Here is an 18,455-nt window from a genome sequence, read left to right on the forward strand (position 1 = left end):
TCGGTATTTGGTTATAAGCCTTAACTAAGTCGATTTTCGAAAAGACAGTTGTACCTTTCAAGGTAGCTGTCAAATAGTGAATGTGAGGCAACGAGTAACGATCGGGAATGGTATTAGCATTCAGACGCCGATAATCACCAGTTGGACGCCAATCATTGCTGTCCTTTCTAGGGACCATGTGCAAGGGAGATGGCCTAGGGCTATCTGACGGTCGAATTATTCCTAAGTCTATCATGTGGTCGAATTCGTTTTTAGCCAACCTAAGCTTTTTGGGAGCCAGTCGTCGTGCTTTTGGTAATACAGGTGGTCCTGTAGTCGTGATGTGATGTGTAACATTGCTGGTTACACACGACAATTTCGGTTGCAGTTGATATATCCCGGAGTATTTGTCGAGTAATGATTGATATTGGGGGTCTATGACGTGCTTAATTGTGACTGGGGATAATCTGCAACCGTGGTCGAGAGACAGATCGCTTACGTGAAACGCTCCTACGTGGGGATTTTGACCGACTACAATCATTGCGAAATCGAAGGTAGCGTGTGTGAGTATGACATAATTCAGAGATGTCATTCGGGGTCATTTGAGGCTTTTCTTGGACTGAAAAGAACTCAGCGTTAGTAGACTTCGTTATTTCTAAGATTCGATCGGCAGATGCAGCGATTTCGTCTACGGCGTTGTTTTGAAACGAGACGAGCACTGCCTACACCTGTTTCGGGAGTTTAGACAAGAAAAGTTGTTTGAATAGGCCATCGTCGAACGTTCGTTGACCTATGACTTCTCTCATCCTTAACAACATGTCCATCGCGGAACCATGTTGCAGGTCGATATTGTTAAGGAGTAGGTCTAACCGTTGTCGATCAGTTAGATCTCCGCGTTTTAGAATCGACCGTTTGAGAGTTTCGTAAGGTTCCGGAACATCACTAGTAAACATACTAGGTGTTACTTACCTGTTAAATTCGCGCGATAACGCCTTAACTACCGCGAGGAATCGTGTGCACGAGTCCGTGATTCCGTGCCCGCAAAAATCAGCTTCTGCGTAGAAGAACCAGGACTCGATATTGTCAGGCCAAAATGGCGTTAACTGAATCGAAGTTGGGAAAATAGATTCTAACTTAAAAACCCCAGGTGACTGTTCCATCATAGTAATATAAAGAACGTAAAATATTTAATTAGAATATATCCGGAAAAACTCGCGAAAAAAAAGTATGTCACAATATATAAAAATCAAATAAAGAATAACAATGAATAATAATATTCCAAAAAGGAACAGACAGTTTATTGGCTTGGTGTACCAGATCACGTCGGGCTCACCAGTGGTATTCTAGTTTTACAATTAGTGGCCAGTAGTACCTTCCATATTCAAAACCTTCTTACGCCCGATAGAAATCAGAAGTCAGACGAGAAGAGGTAGGAAAGATATATTTGATAAGTTATCAATATGTCGAGGAACGTTTATTCTAAGCTGACTAGTGAACGTAGGAGTAGTGTCCCACGCCGAGTCGAAACGTGATCTGGTACGGATGCATGACCGAAAGCCTTCAGTTAAAAAAGTCCACTTAAACAACGTGGTCAGCATCCAATGTCGAACACTTAATGAGCTATTGATTTTGGGGGATTATTTACAGCTACAACATATTTAAAAGTAAAAAACTCAGCTAACTGTAAAACGGAAAAAATGTTTTTGTGCACTGGAGGAACGGTGTTCTTTATCCAAGTATTCAGAAAAATAAGCTAACACCAAGATACTCAGCTAATGTCTTACGATTGAGTAAAGTAAGATCCAAGACAGACGAAAGTGCTTCATATAACTGTAGAAAGACGACTGAGCGCTGAAACTGTGAATGCAAGAGAAACATAAATCTCACCTAATCTAAAAATAATTTTACACATTTGATTGGTGAGATTAAGAGATATGATACTGAATTCACATTCAGAAAAAAGCGTTTTCATGCAGAAAGTATATTCAAGGAATGTTTACATACACGCAGGATATTTCAGGTAAAACTGGTAAATCTAAATGTCACCTTGTATACCCTGGGAAGGTGGGTAGCTACAACATTGCTAAAACATATGTCAGTATCATACACGAAAGATGAGAAACGTTATTTTCTTTTCTATTGCAGCAGACAATTTCGTGACCCAATTGATGATCTTAACACTGATCAATAAAAGTAGGCAGGAAAATAGGCATTCTAAAATCAGATCATAATGTAGTGAGGACCTCACTGAAAAACTTAGTGAAGTGATATTTTGTGGCTGGAGGCCATGAATTATGAGATTTTGGAGAAGTTACGACTTTAACTCAAATGTGATTAGATTGGTCTGTGGGTTGTTTGTAGTTGTTTTTTCTCACTATTGAGGAACTGAGTTTTATTTCACGACAATGATACTAGAATGGATAACGTTGTTTGTTCAGGATTATCAGTGTTACTGAGAAATTATTACTTCCGACATCATTCATTGTTTCGTCAAGTTCTGCAGCTCTTGTTACCCAGAAAAATTTCATTTTGATTAATCATTATAGTACCATGTAATGAAGGTCAGATTTATATCACTAAATATACCAAAATCTCTTCTGCTTATAAATTGAGACGAACTAGATTTGTTTAATTATACAAATAGTTTTGGTGTAATATCACATATACGATTGTTTTAGATATGATCGGCTTACTTTGAGCTAAGTCATTAAATTAATACGCAAGACAAAATAAAATGTTACAACAACTGAAGCCAAATCTGTAAGTATGAACTTTCATCTTCAGTGAAATACTGATTAGCATGCATATTACCAATTTGTATATCAGTAAAATATACAATAAGGAATTTACTTAAATTATATTATGAAAATCAAAACTCTAATTAGCGCTTTTTTGAAAGTTAGTTTTCTACGGGATTCCAGCGGAAGAAGAAATTAGGAAGAAGCTCTAGAAGTGGATGGGACCCACATTAAGAATAGCATCAAACTGCGTCACAAGGCGAACCCTCACACGGAATCCTCAAGGTCAATGGAGAAGAAAAAGACCAAAGAACACATAACACTGAGAAACGGAAACAGGCATGGGAAGAATGAACAACAATTGGATAGGACTAGAAAAGAAGGCCTAGGACTGAGTATGTTAAAGAATGCTAGTTGGCAGCTTATGCTCCATTAAGGGGTGACAGGCGTACGTAAGTAATCAGGAAAATCAGAATTCGAAATATTCGATAGTTGAAATCATGAGTCGATTGATGCTAGATCACCATGGAAAACCTCGAAGCACTGGACGGCCATCTCGCCCTATTGCGGGACTCCGCAGCACTGTGCATCCACGATCCCTCCCCGCGGGATTCGTACTCAGGACCTATCAGTCTCGCGCGCGAACGCTTAACCTCTAGAACTACTGAGCAGGCATTCAACGGTGTTAATGTCTAACTTCAACCAATCCACGAAATTGAGCAACCGTCCACCATTGTCTTCAGTGAGTTACTATCTCACAACAGACCTGGTTGAACTCCCTTGATCACTGCTTCCCATTAGAACTTCTGGAACTACCTGAGGAGTCCCACAATAAGACGCAACGGCCATTCAGTGTTTCCAGGTTTTTCATGGTAGTCTAGCATCATTCGACTGATGATCTCAACTATTAAAATTACTCAAATCTCCACAAAACCCTTTTCTCATTATATTCTGTTTAGTAAGATTGCAAAGCAACATAATATTGAATGCGAAATATAAATTATTAATCACAGGTTTTATAATACTAATCTTATAATTATAAAAATTCAAAATATACCATATTGTATAAATTGTATACTTTTTACAAAATAAATAAATATTATCATTTTTAACCAAGTAAAACTATTGAAGGTCAATCTAACAATAAATATTTTGTTTTGTTTTGGATATTACTACTAATACTACTACTACTACTACTACTAATAATAATAATAATAATAACAATGATATAGATATATTAAATGGAAACTGTTTGAAGTAAATAATTTATCAAAACAAGAAGCAATTGTTTTTCATATTTATCAAATTCTCTTGTTTTTATTCTGTGAACAATGATGAATAGAAGTACAATGATAGTAGACAAAAAAAAAGAGAGAAACTGTAAAGTAATATAAAGCCAACTGTATATAGTTCTCCGTTTTTTTTTCGTTTTAATTAGCATTAAAGAATTACATTAATAAGGATGATGATCATTATATTTCTTAAAATCTCATGTTCATAGACATTTCATCACTTGTTTGTTAAGATTCTTCAGTAAAAAATTTAGTAATTCAATACAAAAAATATGTTTCATTACTTTTATTTATTACTTTCATGTTCAATATTATGGAGTATTAAATGTCAACATCAAGATTTCAGTTCTGTTACTGATACTACTACTACTACTACTACTACTACTACTACTACTAGATCATCAAGTGTTGCTGATAACAGATCTATTATGATTGAAGGAATTCTTTCAGGTGTTGGTTTACTTACTGGGATTTTAATTATTCTAATATTGCTTATAAAGTGTTGCAAGCCTAATAAATTAAACGATAGTATGAATCGAGTCAAAATATCATTTTCACATCATGATCAAACAAAAATTTGGTCGACCAATTTAGAAAATGAAACTACTCAGGCATACGGAAATTTACAATATGATAATGATGAATATCATTGGGATGAAAATACTTTTACAAGTAGTTGTACATCTAGAATTCAGTCAATTATCGATGACACATCATCAGTGGACTTAGGAACACAAGAAATTGATGGAAACGATTGGTGTGCTACATTGAACGATGCTACATCAGTGACAATGGGAAAAACGTAAAGTTAGAGCCTTTTAAACAACCATCTATCAGATCATTCATCCATAAAACTAATGTGTATATATAACTCATTCAAATCTAATATATTAATCATAACCGACCGACATAAATCAATCAGAACTAATCAATCAATTATATTTCGAATGACTTTTGTTTAGATCAAACGACCTAACTGGTTATATATTTCATTTGTTTGTACATTCATTGACAGTGATATTTATGTATACGAATTTCAATAATTGTTCCGATTTAGCCGCATTTCTCAAATCATAACGTAAGATAGCGAAATTGATAACTATGAGATATTTCTTCTCAGAAGACAATAAACATGATAATCCCTATCTAGTAAATGAGAATATGTGTCCCTTGGAAACACTTTAAAAATGAAAACGAATAGCATTTGTTAATACATATATATATTTACTTTGAAAATGTTGTTACACAAAGATATAAATAGTCAGATCATATTGTCCCCAATACATACTTTAACATAAAGGAGTCAACTGAGAAATAAATAAAACAATTGTAAATTAAATTAGTAATTTGAAAGCTCAAAGGAAATAACTTGATGTTTATATTATCATTTAAATAATAATGTTATGTAAATACTTTAACAATGCTTAATAGTAGAATTGTTGTGTGGGCTACTTATATCGACATAAGTAGTATATATCGTGAGTAAGGAATAGAAGATCAAGAAGAGAAGAACAGAAATAGTGTTCTCATTCACTACAGAATATATAGATCTTTGATTTCAGATAGAGAAGTGAAATGTCTCGTTTAAGGTTAGTTGCTTATTATTCGTTTAGTGAAGTTATTTGAATTTTACCCTTGAATATCTAGTCCATAATAGTCAAACAATGATGTCAACCAACGACGTTTAGCCACATTTAGTATTATGTACAGAAGTAGTTGTCAGTTAATAAGAACATAAACGTGTAAAGTAGTCAACCAGGTAAGCAATAACAACTGATTGCGTAAGCACGAATAAATGGAATGAATTAAAGTAATATAAATTTTGTAAAACGATATAATTTATCAGATGTCCAGGATAATGACAAGGGAGTGCGAATTCCTAATGAATATGAAGGCTAGGTATTTTGTGTATATTCCTATGGCTTTTATTGTATGCGATATAATGTGTTTGATGCTATTCAGAATATACTCTTATGAGCCGCATTAGCGTAAATTCGCTTTATTCTGTCACCTAAAGATGTATATGTCAGGTTTATTTTGAAGCTCATCTTCTGGAGTTGGATTTACTATCGCTAAGCTGAAAAATTAATAACGAAGCCTCATTATGTTTAATATTCTTTTTTGAAGCATTCAGTATGTGTTGTTTTACGATATTTCTTACTACACTACTCTTATATGTATAGAAAAAGTTTAAAAGATACTAACCTTTAAGATTATTAACATACATTCAATAATAGAAAACTTAATTATTTCAGTTATATACCAACGTACTATATTGCATCTTACTTTGCATAATGTTGTAGCATTGTTATGTTGTATAATATAGACCGTTTTATTCACATATCTTTCCATAAACTCCTCACACTGAAATCAAAAAATAAAATAATCAAATAAGTGCTAAGACCAAATAAACAGTTTATGAAAGTATACTGAACACGTAATTTATAGATCACTGTTATGACAAACTTTATGTAAAAAGGATTCTTATATATATAGTTATAAAACTTGCTGTTATGGTCTTTGCTAAACGATTGATGCAAAATACAGTTGCTAATTTAGATATGTTGACTTACAAGACCAAACTAATGACGCATACATCAGTACGAGAAGCCTGGAGTTCTTATTGGTCCTTCTACCGTCTAGGCCTGCCTGTTAAATCAGAACGTCGATCTCAGCCTCCATGATATGAATCATATATTTCAAACATACTTGTTTTATACGCAAACAAAACAGACCACACCATAAAATCGAAAATAACATTTGTACACAATCAAGACAAAAAGTGGCTCTGATTGTGAGACACTGTGACTAATAGATTGGGAATATCTAAAGAATAGTAAATTATATGTTAACAGTCAATAGGCCAGATAAAAGCTTATAATGAAGGGAATATGAGTATACATATAATATAGTTACTTAATACTGATACAGTAAGAATTTTCGTATAGTATTAGTCCAAAAGTAGATCCTAACAATTATCATTCATTTATTCTCGTCTGAACATAACACTTATGCATACACATAGTAAAACATATCCTATCTCTTAGTAGCTCGAATAAATCTTTATAGGCTGAACTTGGAAAAGAAGCTAATAAAGAAATTTCTAACTTGATTCACTTATCCATTGTAATTCAGATATAATATTGTTATATACTTTAGTCTTATTTTAGATATCATCAAATAGTACAGGGTTTATCAGGCCTATTTTAACGAATTGTGGTTATATTGAAATATATGAGTTCTCAAATTAAGATCAATGTGTTTTCGTGTTTTTTCTTTGAACACAGTTCCAAGAAAAAATGATTCAGGTAATTTACGAAAGTGTGATCTGAATTCTATCTTTACATGACTCCTGTAAAAAATGATCATTAGGTTTTTGATGTAGGTTTGTTCTCTGAGCTGAATGGTTTAATCGTGGAGCTTTCGTCGTCCTTCTGAACGACATCATCAGCACAAACTTTGGGTAGAAGTGAAGTGTTTGTGCTGATTTCGTTCAGAAGGACGATGGAAGCTCCATGACCAAACCATCCAGCTCATAGAACAAACCTACATCTAAATCACCCACCTGAGCTACAAATCTTCTCCACCATCTCATGATCATTAGGTAGTTAACAAATTTTATTGAGAAAAATACATGAACATATTTCACATGAGCTAACAAAAGAAAAACATAACTTGTTTATATAAATGTATCAGTGGGAAAGGTGTCCGTTTAATGCTACCATCTGACTTAATGCATGAACATAAATCGTAAATTATATTCCTGACTATCCATTTGAAAGTGTTACTGACCAATTACTATTATTAATCATTTTCCAGGGTCATTTAAGGAAGTGCAATAGTTAAAAATATATTAACAGCAACATCTGTTGAATGGTTATTTCTTATGTTCTCTAATTCACATTTCAGTGAACGGAATTGATCTACTTGTTCAAAAGTGTTGGTAGATTTAAACAATAGTGTTACAGTCGATGTGTTAAAATGTTAGATAATTAAAACTAAGTGTAAAATCGTTATCATGTAGACTGAATAAATACAACAACAACCAAAAATTTAATTTACCCGATATCTGAAAAAGAAATAAAATGAACAAGTTGATCGAATAAATTGTTCAATCTTTTCATCCACTGAAGTTGAGTTCAGATATGTTTGCCATTTAGTAATAAATTGTATACACATAGAACAAGCTAAGTAAGTGAGTGAAAGATTTTGGATTAATCAGAAATTAGCTTACTGGAATTATTGTCTAATTGGTAATCAACTGTTTCTTTTGTGTTTGACATATCCACATTCTAAAATATTTAAATTTGTGAAAAAAACTAAAAAAAATTATGAAATAAAGAGACTTTAGCTTGCGATATGTATCTACAATTTGTTAAATGTCAAGTTACGTAGAAAATAGTTAAATAATCATAGTCGAAAGTAGAAGATCACTTATTTTATTGGTTGTACAGATTAAGACATTTATCCATTTGTAAAATGAAAACTAGTTTTTCGGCAATTATCATGGCTTCCCAGCGCAACAAAAAATGACGTCCGACATCTAAGAACAAAACATTTTGATGAGAATATTGTGTAATATACATCTGAATCAAGCTTCAGTTTATTTAGATGTTAAAAACAATGTCATCAGTTGTTTTCTTAATCATGAAAAGTTATTACATCATACAACTATGTGGTAAATTCAAAACGTTTACATTTGTATTTTAGTGACCCATTATCTGACTTCAGTTGGATCATGTTATTTTCATTACCGACTTATACATATCATCAATCCTCACATATAATTATCGGCTTAGCGGGGGTTATTCAATAGCAGAATTAAATAAGCCAAACACGAAAATGAAGTTTTGAATACATGTATTTCATACAATCGTTGATCCGGACAAACGATCGAGGAAACGAAGGGAAGAGACCGAAGCGAAATGCTTCTATACCACGATATAAAACTGTTACGCAGTTCCATAACCAATATGGAAATAGATCTTACAGGTACAGAGATAAAAGAAATTCCGCTTAGTTTAGCTACTGATGATATAGAATACAGTTAAACAAATGATAATAATATTAAACAGTTTTGATTAGTTTTGAGATATTTCTCCAAGCTTTTTCAAATTCAAAAGACACTTCAGTACCATAAGTCGGGCTACTTACTACACGTAATAACTAACGATTTATAATTGTTTGCAATATTTGCTACATTGATACTCGTTGAAATCTTATTGTTTATCTAAGTATAATATTTTCATAGTTGAAATCATGAGTCAATTGAAGCTAGACCACCATGGAAAATCTGGAAGCACTGGACGGCCTTTTCGTCCTATTGTAGGACTCCTTAGTGGCAATGCGCATACACGATCCCACCTCGCGAGATTCCAACCAGGACCTACCAGTCTCGCGCCAGAGCACTTAACCGATAGACCACTGAGCCGGTATCCAACGGTGTTAATGTCTAACTTCAACCAATCCACGAAGTTTGAGCAACCTTTCACCAATTGTCTTCAGTGAGTTGATATCTTTACAACAGACTTGGTTGAACTCCACTGGTCACTGCTTCCCACTAGAACTCAAGGAAATATCTATTGAAGTCAGTCACTAGTGAGCATATGATTATAAATCAGAAGGGAATTTTGTGGAGGTTTTAGTAATTTTATAGTTTAAATCATTAGTAAATTGAAGCTAGACCACCATGGATCGTGGATGCGCACTTCTGAAGAGTCCCACAATAGGACAAAACGGTCGTCCAGTGCTTCCAGGTTTTCCATGGTGGTCTAGTTTCAATTGACTCATGATTCCAACTATGAAAATACTGAAATCTCCACAAAACCCCTTTTGATCTAAGTATAATGTATTGAAAATTTAATGATATATTTGTTTATTCGAAGAAAAGTGATTATCAAAGGATCATTATTAATTATTATTTATTATTTTACAGTCGTTTGATTATTCACTGAAAACCCTACATGTTTTAAAATACGGGACACTGATGTTTTGATATGGAAAATCCAATAATGAAGATGCTTGAATAGGTTATGATTATTACTATTTTTTAATGCTTATAAATATATATAGTAACTGTTATCAAAATGGTTTACCTTGACAGAGTAGGACAAAGCGACTCCAACTTGAAGGAAAGAAGAAAAACAACAATTAATTATTATTCAATTTCAAAATATGCATAATCATACTTATCACCGTAATTATAACACAGATGAAGTATTTCATGATGCCACAAAATAGGTTTCTATATTTTGTATGAAATAAAACTGACATTTATATTAACATGGAATCGTTCATGTCACATTATTCAATATTATTACACACCATATAGAGATTAAAGTTCAATCTGCTTCACTTCTATATCAGGTAATGTATTTTGATACTTAATAAGTTGTTTATTATATTTAATTTATATTTTATGTACTAATATGTTTACAGTTAATTCAAGTGTTTCGTAGGCAGATAAAAAAAGGGTCAATGTTTCGCTTAAAATGTTTTTAAATAAAAACAAATATTTCTACATGATCTGATCACAGCTTATCTGATCGAATTTCTGTGACGAAGATGTTTGATGAATAGAAAAATCATATAACAATAATGTTTCCATCATTTAAAATGGTGAACACCAAAGTTCACTACATGAACGCATGACAGTATTGTAGTGAACGAGAAGATAGTAGGGAACAACCGAACGTATCTTAATATAACATTACAGAATCTCTTAGCAAAATCTGAGAACCATACAGTAATACTTCATATGTAAAATATCCACCAATTTTCTCGGACTCCGTTGCTCCTTTGTTTCCACACTAATCACTCTCTGTTCTCGTCCTCTTCTGTTCGATCTTCTCAACCATCTACTGCCACGCATTCCACTTTCGATTGGTGATACATACTACTCATATCTGTCGACATCAGTAGCGAAAACCATAGTATCAGTTTCATCATTAATGAATTAATCAACACGGTAAAAGTTCAATCATTTAAGTTGTCAGGATATTCTCAACATATAACTTTTATACCTTGAATCATTAATCTATGATATTTAATAATTGATGAATAACATCATGATTATTATTCTGAAGATGACAGTTTCAGTTAAAATAAGAAGACGCTTATGTAGTTATTATAGTTAATTTTGAGGGAAACTCCTAGAATGAACTGTGTTGAAACAAAATGAAATAGATGAGCTTGAAGAAAAGTCTATAATAATATTACTTAAACTGAGAGATGTCAAAGTAATCAAATAACTCCTTAGATCAGGTCACTGTCAAAATCATCTTTATGTTAAGATATGGGTAAGAGAAATGACCTGCGCATTGATAAATACTCAAAAATGTATTCTAGAAATGATCGAGAACGACATGTTCTAATAAAGTAGTGGTTTGATGGTAATCCCATGAACTATTGGAGTTTTATACGGAATTATGAAAACTGTTTCGGTGAAATTGTTGGATGCCAAACTAGGTTAAGCTATTCGATTCAGTATTGAGACGATAAAGCCAAGGCTACTATTTTTTATTGTTCCTTGCTCATACCAGAAGGCTATCGTAAGGCGTTAGAGCTTTTCGAGGAAGCGTTTGGTCAGAAGCACATCGTAGCCCATGCATTTATAGATAAGATGCTGAACACTCCTGGTATAAAGGGGACGCATCCAGATAATTTAAGAAAACCGTATAGTCAGATGCAGAGCAGTAAGCAGATGAACTATTTATCCGATCTAAATTCCACTACGACTATCAAGAGTATAGATGGAGAATACTGGTGGGTAGCCTATGCTCCTCCACGGGGTTAACAGGCGTGAGTGAGTAAGTAATTCACTTGTCTATAACAGGGTCTAGTATCTCACTGCAAACAAATAAATCACTAAGAGGTAAGTCTGGCAGATTATATTGACCCCATTAATCCACTGCTATTTAAAATAAACTGAAAACACTTTCTTAAAAGCTGACAAATACCAGATTTTGATGACAACTTTTGATGAAATTCGCGTGTACTTGATAAAGGGTTACACTGAAAAGATAAGAAAAATGGGGTCTTTCCATTTTTTTAATTGTTACGAAATTTTTATTTTTCGCGGGTACGATTCTTATTACATTTCCTCTCAGTCTACATCATTAATTTAAACACTTCCTATTTTATTCATTGACTTAATTACAACCCACCTGTCCATGATACAGACACCATCCACTCAATGTTTTTTATTTTTGTCTTAAAAACGTAAGATGTATTAACAAATTACTTTCTCTTTTCTACTGAGCTTGTGACAGAATGTGCTTTGGTCAATTTTATACAGATGACTTTGACTTTCTCTCCACAAGATTCTATCATTAATTGATTGTTAAAATTAAAGGTAATATAATTTACTACGGTGTCAAGCGACAACAAAATCCAAGGTGTGTTTCTCGTCTTACATGACATTTCCCAGCTGTGTGTATCAATATAACAGCGTTAATATTCATACAAAAATGGTTTCCAAAAACAATGAATCGTCCAATGAATTACTATGTCCAGATGAACAGCTATTTGTTTAAAGTGTGGGATGATAATTTTCAGCTGATATTTGTTTAATCTTGATTATGAAGAGTACGGAAATAAAAACAAGTAAGAATAACTTTGTCGCACATCTTTATGATCACAATTTTACTTACAATTATATTCGTAACAAGTATTTCATTATACCTTAAGTATTTATCGAGATGTGTTTAGCAAATAAACAGAATATTAAGAAACCAGATGCTTTGCAAATAAATTACTTAGAACAATATAACATGATAATATCCTCCCACTGTATTCGACTTTACTTGGTATCCTATAAACAGGTACTCCATCAACGGTAACCGTTGTGACTAACAAAATCAACCATCTTAGATTATGTTAATAATAATGGTCTCGTTTAAGTCATATTGATTCCGTTAGGTTAAAACTAATAGAACTTAATGCTTTCAAACTGTAAGACGTTATGAAGAATATAGTTTCTTCATAAAAAGCTAAATCGATTTCTTATTATTAACTAAAATATTATTCGGATATCATGAGGTTGAATGTTTTGAATAAACACTTTATAAAAACTTAAAACGGTTTTAGACCAAACTGGTGACGTCGGTGAACAACCTTCACGTATTTGTTTCTTGTGTGAGTCATACAGGATAAACATAGTTTGTTCATTGAATAATGTCTCATCCTCTTCCAGAAGAAAGAAATCAAAAGATACCTTGATTGATACATCGCAAAACTCTTTATGTATAACTTAAAAATATGAAACATTTCAAATTTGGATACATTTAGAAATTACTACACGGTTAAAAACAAAATGCATCTAGTTGTTACTCATTGTTCATTATTGTTCATATGAGTTGAGAAGTTGGAAAGAAGTTGAACACCATAACAATAGAAAATTAGTATCAAATAGCCTTTTATATATGATCAAACAGATCATGAGGACAGAAGAGGGTATAGTGAGCTGATAGACACATATTGAGATAATATAGATTATAAATAAATTGGTCACGATAGATAAAAACGATGACATTAAATAAAGTGCCGAAAACAGACAGACGAACAAGTTAAGTTTCTCTCATTCTGATTATTTAATTTCTGAATCACCTGCTTTTCTACTATGCGAATATTCTGATACATTTGACTGACATGCATTCAGAACAACAGATATAAACGAACAGTATTATTTTCGATTAGATCTTCATCAGACTTTAATATACGGTAATATTTATAAGCATTTATATGCTATAAGGAAAATCTTTACATTTAATTTCATAATATACTTGGACTAATATACTAGTGTAGAAAGCTTTTAACTATTGATGAGCTCAATACCAAATATGGAAACAGGAAATATTATCATAAATAGTTTATTTTGTTCCTACTCTATCCTTTGAAGAGTTGAGACGAGATCTAGAGTACCATATCTGGAAAAATGTGTTATTGACAGCATTAGTCGAATTATTTTGCAAAAAAAAGTGTCCCACTTTCTCTCTCTCTCTCTCTCTCTCTCTCTCTATATATATATATATATATATATATATATATATATACAACATAGTATTTCTTAAATTCATTTGATATTGTTTGTTTGAATCTCTCAATTGATATTTAGGACTGAAATTGATCAGTCACTTGTTGGCACTTGTACATCCTGTGCAGATTGCCTCGATATCGCTTTAAGTTATAAGCATTATAAGAAAAGATGGATATTGACTAGTAATGAAATCCAGGACGTGAGTTTCGTCCTATTTGGGACTCATGAGCTGGAAAATTCAATGGTGCTTGTAACGAACATCACTGGGTTCGAGTTCCATAGTGAACGCCAACTATTGGATGCAGGCACATTCACCTTAAAAGTCTCAATGCGTGTCCTGGATTCCACTGTTAGTCACTATACATCTTTGCTTATAGTGCTTCTTAGTAGGTATCTCTTTCAGTCTCACTTTAAAAGTGAACTATATATTTTACAATTTTTTGAACATTGATTTTGCAGTATATTGAGAGTTATCTATTTCCGTTCTAATCAGCAGATGTAGCTGACCATTTAGGCTGATGAAGGATACTTGCAATGACTTTAAAACATTGAGTGACTATATAGATAACGTTATATTTTCTAATCTTAGCACTTCTTGGGTAGATGACCAATTTCACTTTCGTAACTAACACGTAGTTTCATAACCATTAAAGCAACTTTCATTTTGTTCATCAATTGACATACAATAACAGAGTCTGTAAGTACAAAGCTAACAAATTTATTTTTTTACAGAATTTTCAAAGGATAACAATCAAGTTACTTTGTGTCGGTAAAACTGGTTAAAATAGCCATAAATAACTATTCGTCAAGCCATTAATTACACAAATGAATGATCTGGAAAAAAGAAATGTATTAATTAATCTCATTAACTATTATACCAGTTCACGTATTAGCAACGAATGTATAATCGCAGAAAAATATGGAGTATTTCAAAGCCGTTTCATTTAGGTTTTCAACTCATCAACACTATGGATCCTATGTCTTATTCATAATTAAACCTCGAGTTCTCAGGTTTTTGTATGGTGACAATGTCGTTTGGTTACTTGCTCGAAATTTGCTGATTTGCATTTTGAGATTCAGGGATTTAACGATACTTGTCAGCCGTCGTCTAGTATTATCGAGATGCCATAGTTTCATCCTCTGTTTGTCTGACATCTATAGACATGGTTTCTTTACAACTGATGTAAACTATTAATGATAACATATTTCGAAGTAAAGAAATACTTCATGAAAGCCATTTTAGTAAATAATTCGTAAGTTTAGAACCACTCTGTTGGTTAACTATTTCGGGGTAGAGTTACAAATTAAGGCTACCGTAAACTCTCAAGCATTCAAACATGGAACAGTTATTTAAACCTACTCGACAGAATGAAGTGGAATTTGTAGAATGAATAACTTCAGCTGCATTCCAAACATATTCTGTGATCAAAGCTGAACACTAAAAGTAAGAAAATTTAAAGTTAATTTCCATGTTTCTCAATAAATAAAAGTCGAATAGCCCAAAGATAACATTATTGACGGATGCTTTGCGGTTTAATAATGTTTGCCAGTGAAAAACTTGGGTCTACTTATTCAAATGATGATCTTAGCCTACCTAAAATTCAATTTGTTCGGTCTTATTGAAATTATTTATTGATTACGAATAAATAGATGAGAATTGACAAAATCATATAAGTTCCTGGTTTATGAGTGTAAAATATATAAAACCTTGTCAACAAGTTTTGAACCTTCTAAAGCATCAAGCGTTTAGTTGCCTACGTTTGTTACTATATTCTTTTTATAGATCGAATTACAGTTATAGTATCGTTGTTGAAATTTTCGTCTAAGCAAACTTGTGGAAGCGGCTCATTGAAATGTTTCTTCGACTATAATTTTTGATGATACATTCAACGACTTTTTGATAGTAGATTTGATTTTACGTAACTCAAAGTAGCGATGAATTCAGTTATAGATCAATGTATTGTCATAATGAACATTGGTTAGTAGTAGTTTTTGGCTGAATCAACAAAGTGTTCAATGTAGTCCAAAGTTAATTCATTTAAAATACAATTGAAGCTGAAATCACAATATACCATTATTTTTTAATTTTGTCAATAATCAGTTTCCAGAAAGTATTTGATTTCATTGCAAAGAAGTCTACATATAAACCAAATATTCATAACTTACTGTAATGTTGTAACTTCCAGTTAGCTTACACATTGCTTCAATCCAACTTGCCGTTGTTTGACTTTCAATTTTATTGATTATAGTTGATTGTAAATACCCCATTGTCAACTGGCATTTTCTACACACTTTACAATATGTAGAGAAAATGTATTGTATCTTACACTCTATGGTATTTGTTTTATCAAGTGAATTATTTCTGTAATGGAGTGTGAATCTTTCGGTAATCTGAAATAGTAGAAGCAGTATTGATTGATGATGTAATTCACATGAGAATAAAGATTATCGGCCGCTCGCCTTACCTATTATAAAATGAAAAGTTGTATATATTAATACATATAATTACTATTTATTTGTTGTTTCCATAGATTTTCTATGTTTCCTATTTTACCCTATCTTCAATCTTTTGAATAACTTTTTTCATTTATTAAACAATCAAATGGTAAATTGAATTTCAATTAACATTTAAATTCATCCGAACAGTTTTAGGGAAATATTTCAATTTTTGAGGACTATGTAGTAATATTAGATGAAGAATGAAAATTGATGGAAGACTTATCAGGAGTTTTTTGTGGATATAATAGTAATTTCAATAGTTGAGATCATGAATCAATTGAAGCTAGATCACCATGAAAAACCTGGAAGTACTGGATGGCCGTTTCCTTCTATTGTGGGACTCCTCAGAAGTGCGCATCCACGATCTCTCCTCGAGAGACTAGAACTCAGGACCTGTCGATCTCGCGCGCGAGCGCTTACTCTCTAGAACCACTGAGCCGGCATCCAACGGTGTTAATGCCAAACTTCAAGGAATCCACGAAATTGAGCAACCGTCCATCATTGACTTCAGTGAGTTACAATCTCACAACAGACCCGGTTGAACTCCACTAATGTTTGCTTCTCACTAGAACTTCAGGAAATACCTCCTGAAGACTACTAGTCAAATTTCTTATTGTGACTCTGAACTTCTTGATAATGTTTATTTATGACTAATGATAAATAAAAATGAAAACATTTTCTAATTTGAACTGAATTACTTATGTAATTTGCATGATTACCTCGTTCTATTTTAAAGAACAGATTCAAACACAGTAAATGAAGTTACAATACATAAGTAGATATACAAAATACTGTTAAGTTTCATTCACCATTCATTCCAAGTCTTACCTAGATATTCTACCTCTACAGAATGAATTACATTTAAGTCAAAAATAATTTCAAAGTTTTTTTCTTCAACAATGCAATTTAATGAATAAATCATCAAAAATTAAATAGCTTTATTGTAGTTTACGTGTGTTCCAAAACTCTACGGAATAGAAAACTATGTTATCAGTATTTTAATCAGCTTTGGAAACTCTCTAACGATTCGTTTATAAAGCAACAAATGAAATATCATTTTGTATTAGACTCCACAGATGAATTGTTGATAAAATTTATAAATGAACAATAATTCTAATTTCACTGTTAGTATTTTACAAGTATTTCATCAAAAGAAGAATTATAAGCAAAAATAGATAGTGGCCAGCAGTGGAATCGAAGACGCACGTTTCTTCCTAGTTAGGACTCAACAGCCGGCTATCAGGACCCAGTAGGTAAATCAATAACGCAATGGAGTTTGAATAGAACGGTACTGAGTCCAAGCCCCACAGTGAATATCATCTCTGAGATCCAAGTATATCCAGCTGACGAGGCCCAAATGGGACGAAAAACACATCCTGTATTCCACTGCTAGCCAATATCCATATTTGTTGGTAATTTTATAGTTAAGATCATGAGTCAATTGAGGCTAGACCACCATCGAAAACCTGGAAGCACTGGACGGCCGTTTCGTCCTATTATGGGACTCCTCAGAAGTGCGCATCCACGAGCCCGCTCTCGCGAGATTCGAACCCAGGACCTACCAGTCTCGAGCCGGAGCCCTTAACCGATAGACCACTGAGCTGGCATCCAACGGTGTTAATGTCTAACCTCAACCAATCCACGAAATTGCGCAACCAACTTCCAATGTACTGAGGTAGATACCTGTCTCTACCTGACATGGATTAGCTCCACTGGCCACGACTTCTCACTAGAACTCCAGGAATTACCTCAAGGAGCCAGTCACTAGTGAGCATATGATCATTATCACAAGGGTTTTGTTTGTGGAGATTTAGTAATTTTATAGTTAGTTAGTGGTCTAGCTTCAATTGACTGATGATGAGAAATGTCGATGCTGTGTCCGGTGTCGAGTAAATGCCGAGCTATCGCACT

The 18,455-nt window shown here is 33.0% G+C and overlaps 2 protein-coding genes and 1 non-coding gene across 4 annotated transcripts; 1 reads left to right on the plus strand and 2 right to left on the minus strand.

The window, feature by feature from the left end:
- Nucleotides 1-4,437: 4,437 nt before the first annotated feature.
- On the plus strand, nucleotides 4,438-4,815 carry Smp_105460 (hypothetical protein; the record flags this gene model as incomplete). The annotated part of the gene is made up of 1 exon (XM_018795810.1): nucleotides 4,438-4,815. One exon carries the CDS (start codon nucleotides 4,438-4,440, stop codon nucleotides 4,813-4,815), a length of 378 nt encoding a protein of 125 aa, XP_018650085.1.
- Nucleotides 4,816-5,212: 397 nt separating this feature from the next.
- Nucleotides 5,213-10,259, minus strand: Smp_105450.1 (saposin containing protein; the record flags this gene model as incomplete). Of its 2 annotated transcripts, XM_018795812.1 has the most annotated exons (7): nucleotides 5,219-5,316; nucleotides 6,215-6,250; nucleotides 6,296-6,373; nucleotides 8,072-8,196; nucleotides 8,244-8,301; nucleotides 10,105-10,133; nucleotides 10,198-10,259. In XM_018795812.1, 7 exons carry the CDS (start codon nucleotides 10,232-10,234, stop codon nucleotides 5,299-5,301), a joined length of 381 nt encoding a protein of 126 aa, XP_018650087.1. In that variant the 3' UTR covers nucleotides 5,219-5,298. The 2 variants fall into 2 exon arrangements, with proteins under 2 accessions (XP_018650086.1, XP_018650087.1); XM_018795811.1 differs by lacking the exon at nucleotides 6,215-6,250 and having other exon boundaries at nucleotides 5,213-5,316; nucleotides 10,198-10,234.
- A 7,814-nt stretch (nucleotides 10,260-18,073) lies between these two features.
- On the minus strand, nucleotides 18,074-18,145 carry Smp_tRNA_00795_Pseudo_CGA.1.1. Its single transcript has one exon. It is a non-coding gene (tRNA).
- Between the last annotated feature and the right edge of the window lie 310 nt (nucleotides 18,146-18,455).

This window comes from Schistosoma mansoni, chromosome 2 (genome assembly GCF_000237925.1).
Source record: "Schistosoma mansoni strain Puerto Rico chromosome 2, complete genome".
NCBI classification, from domain to species: Eukaryota; Metazoa; Platyhelminthes; class Trematoda; order Strigeidida; family Schistosomatidae; genus Schistosoma; species Schistosoma mansoni.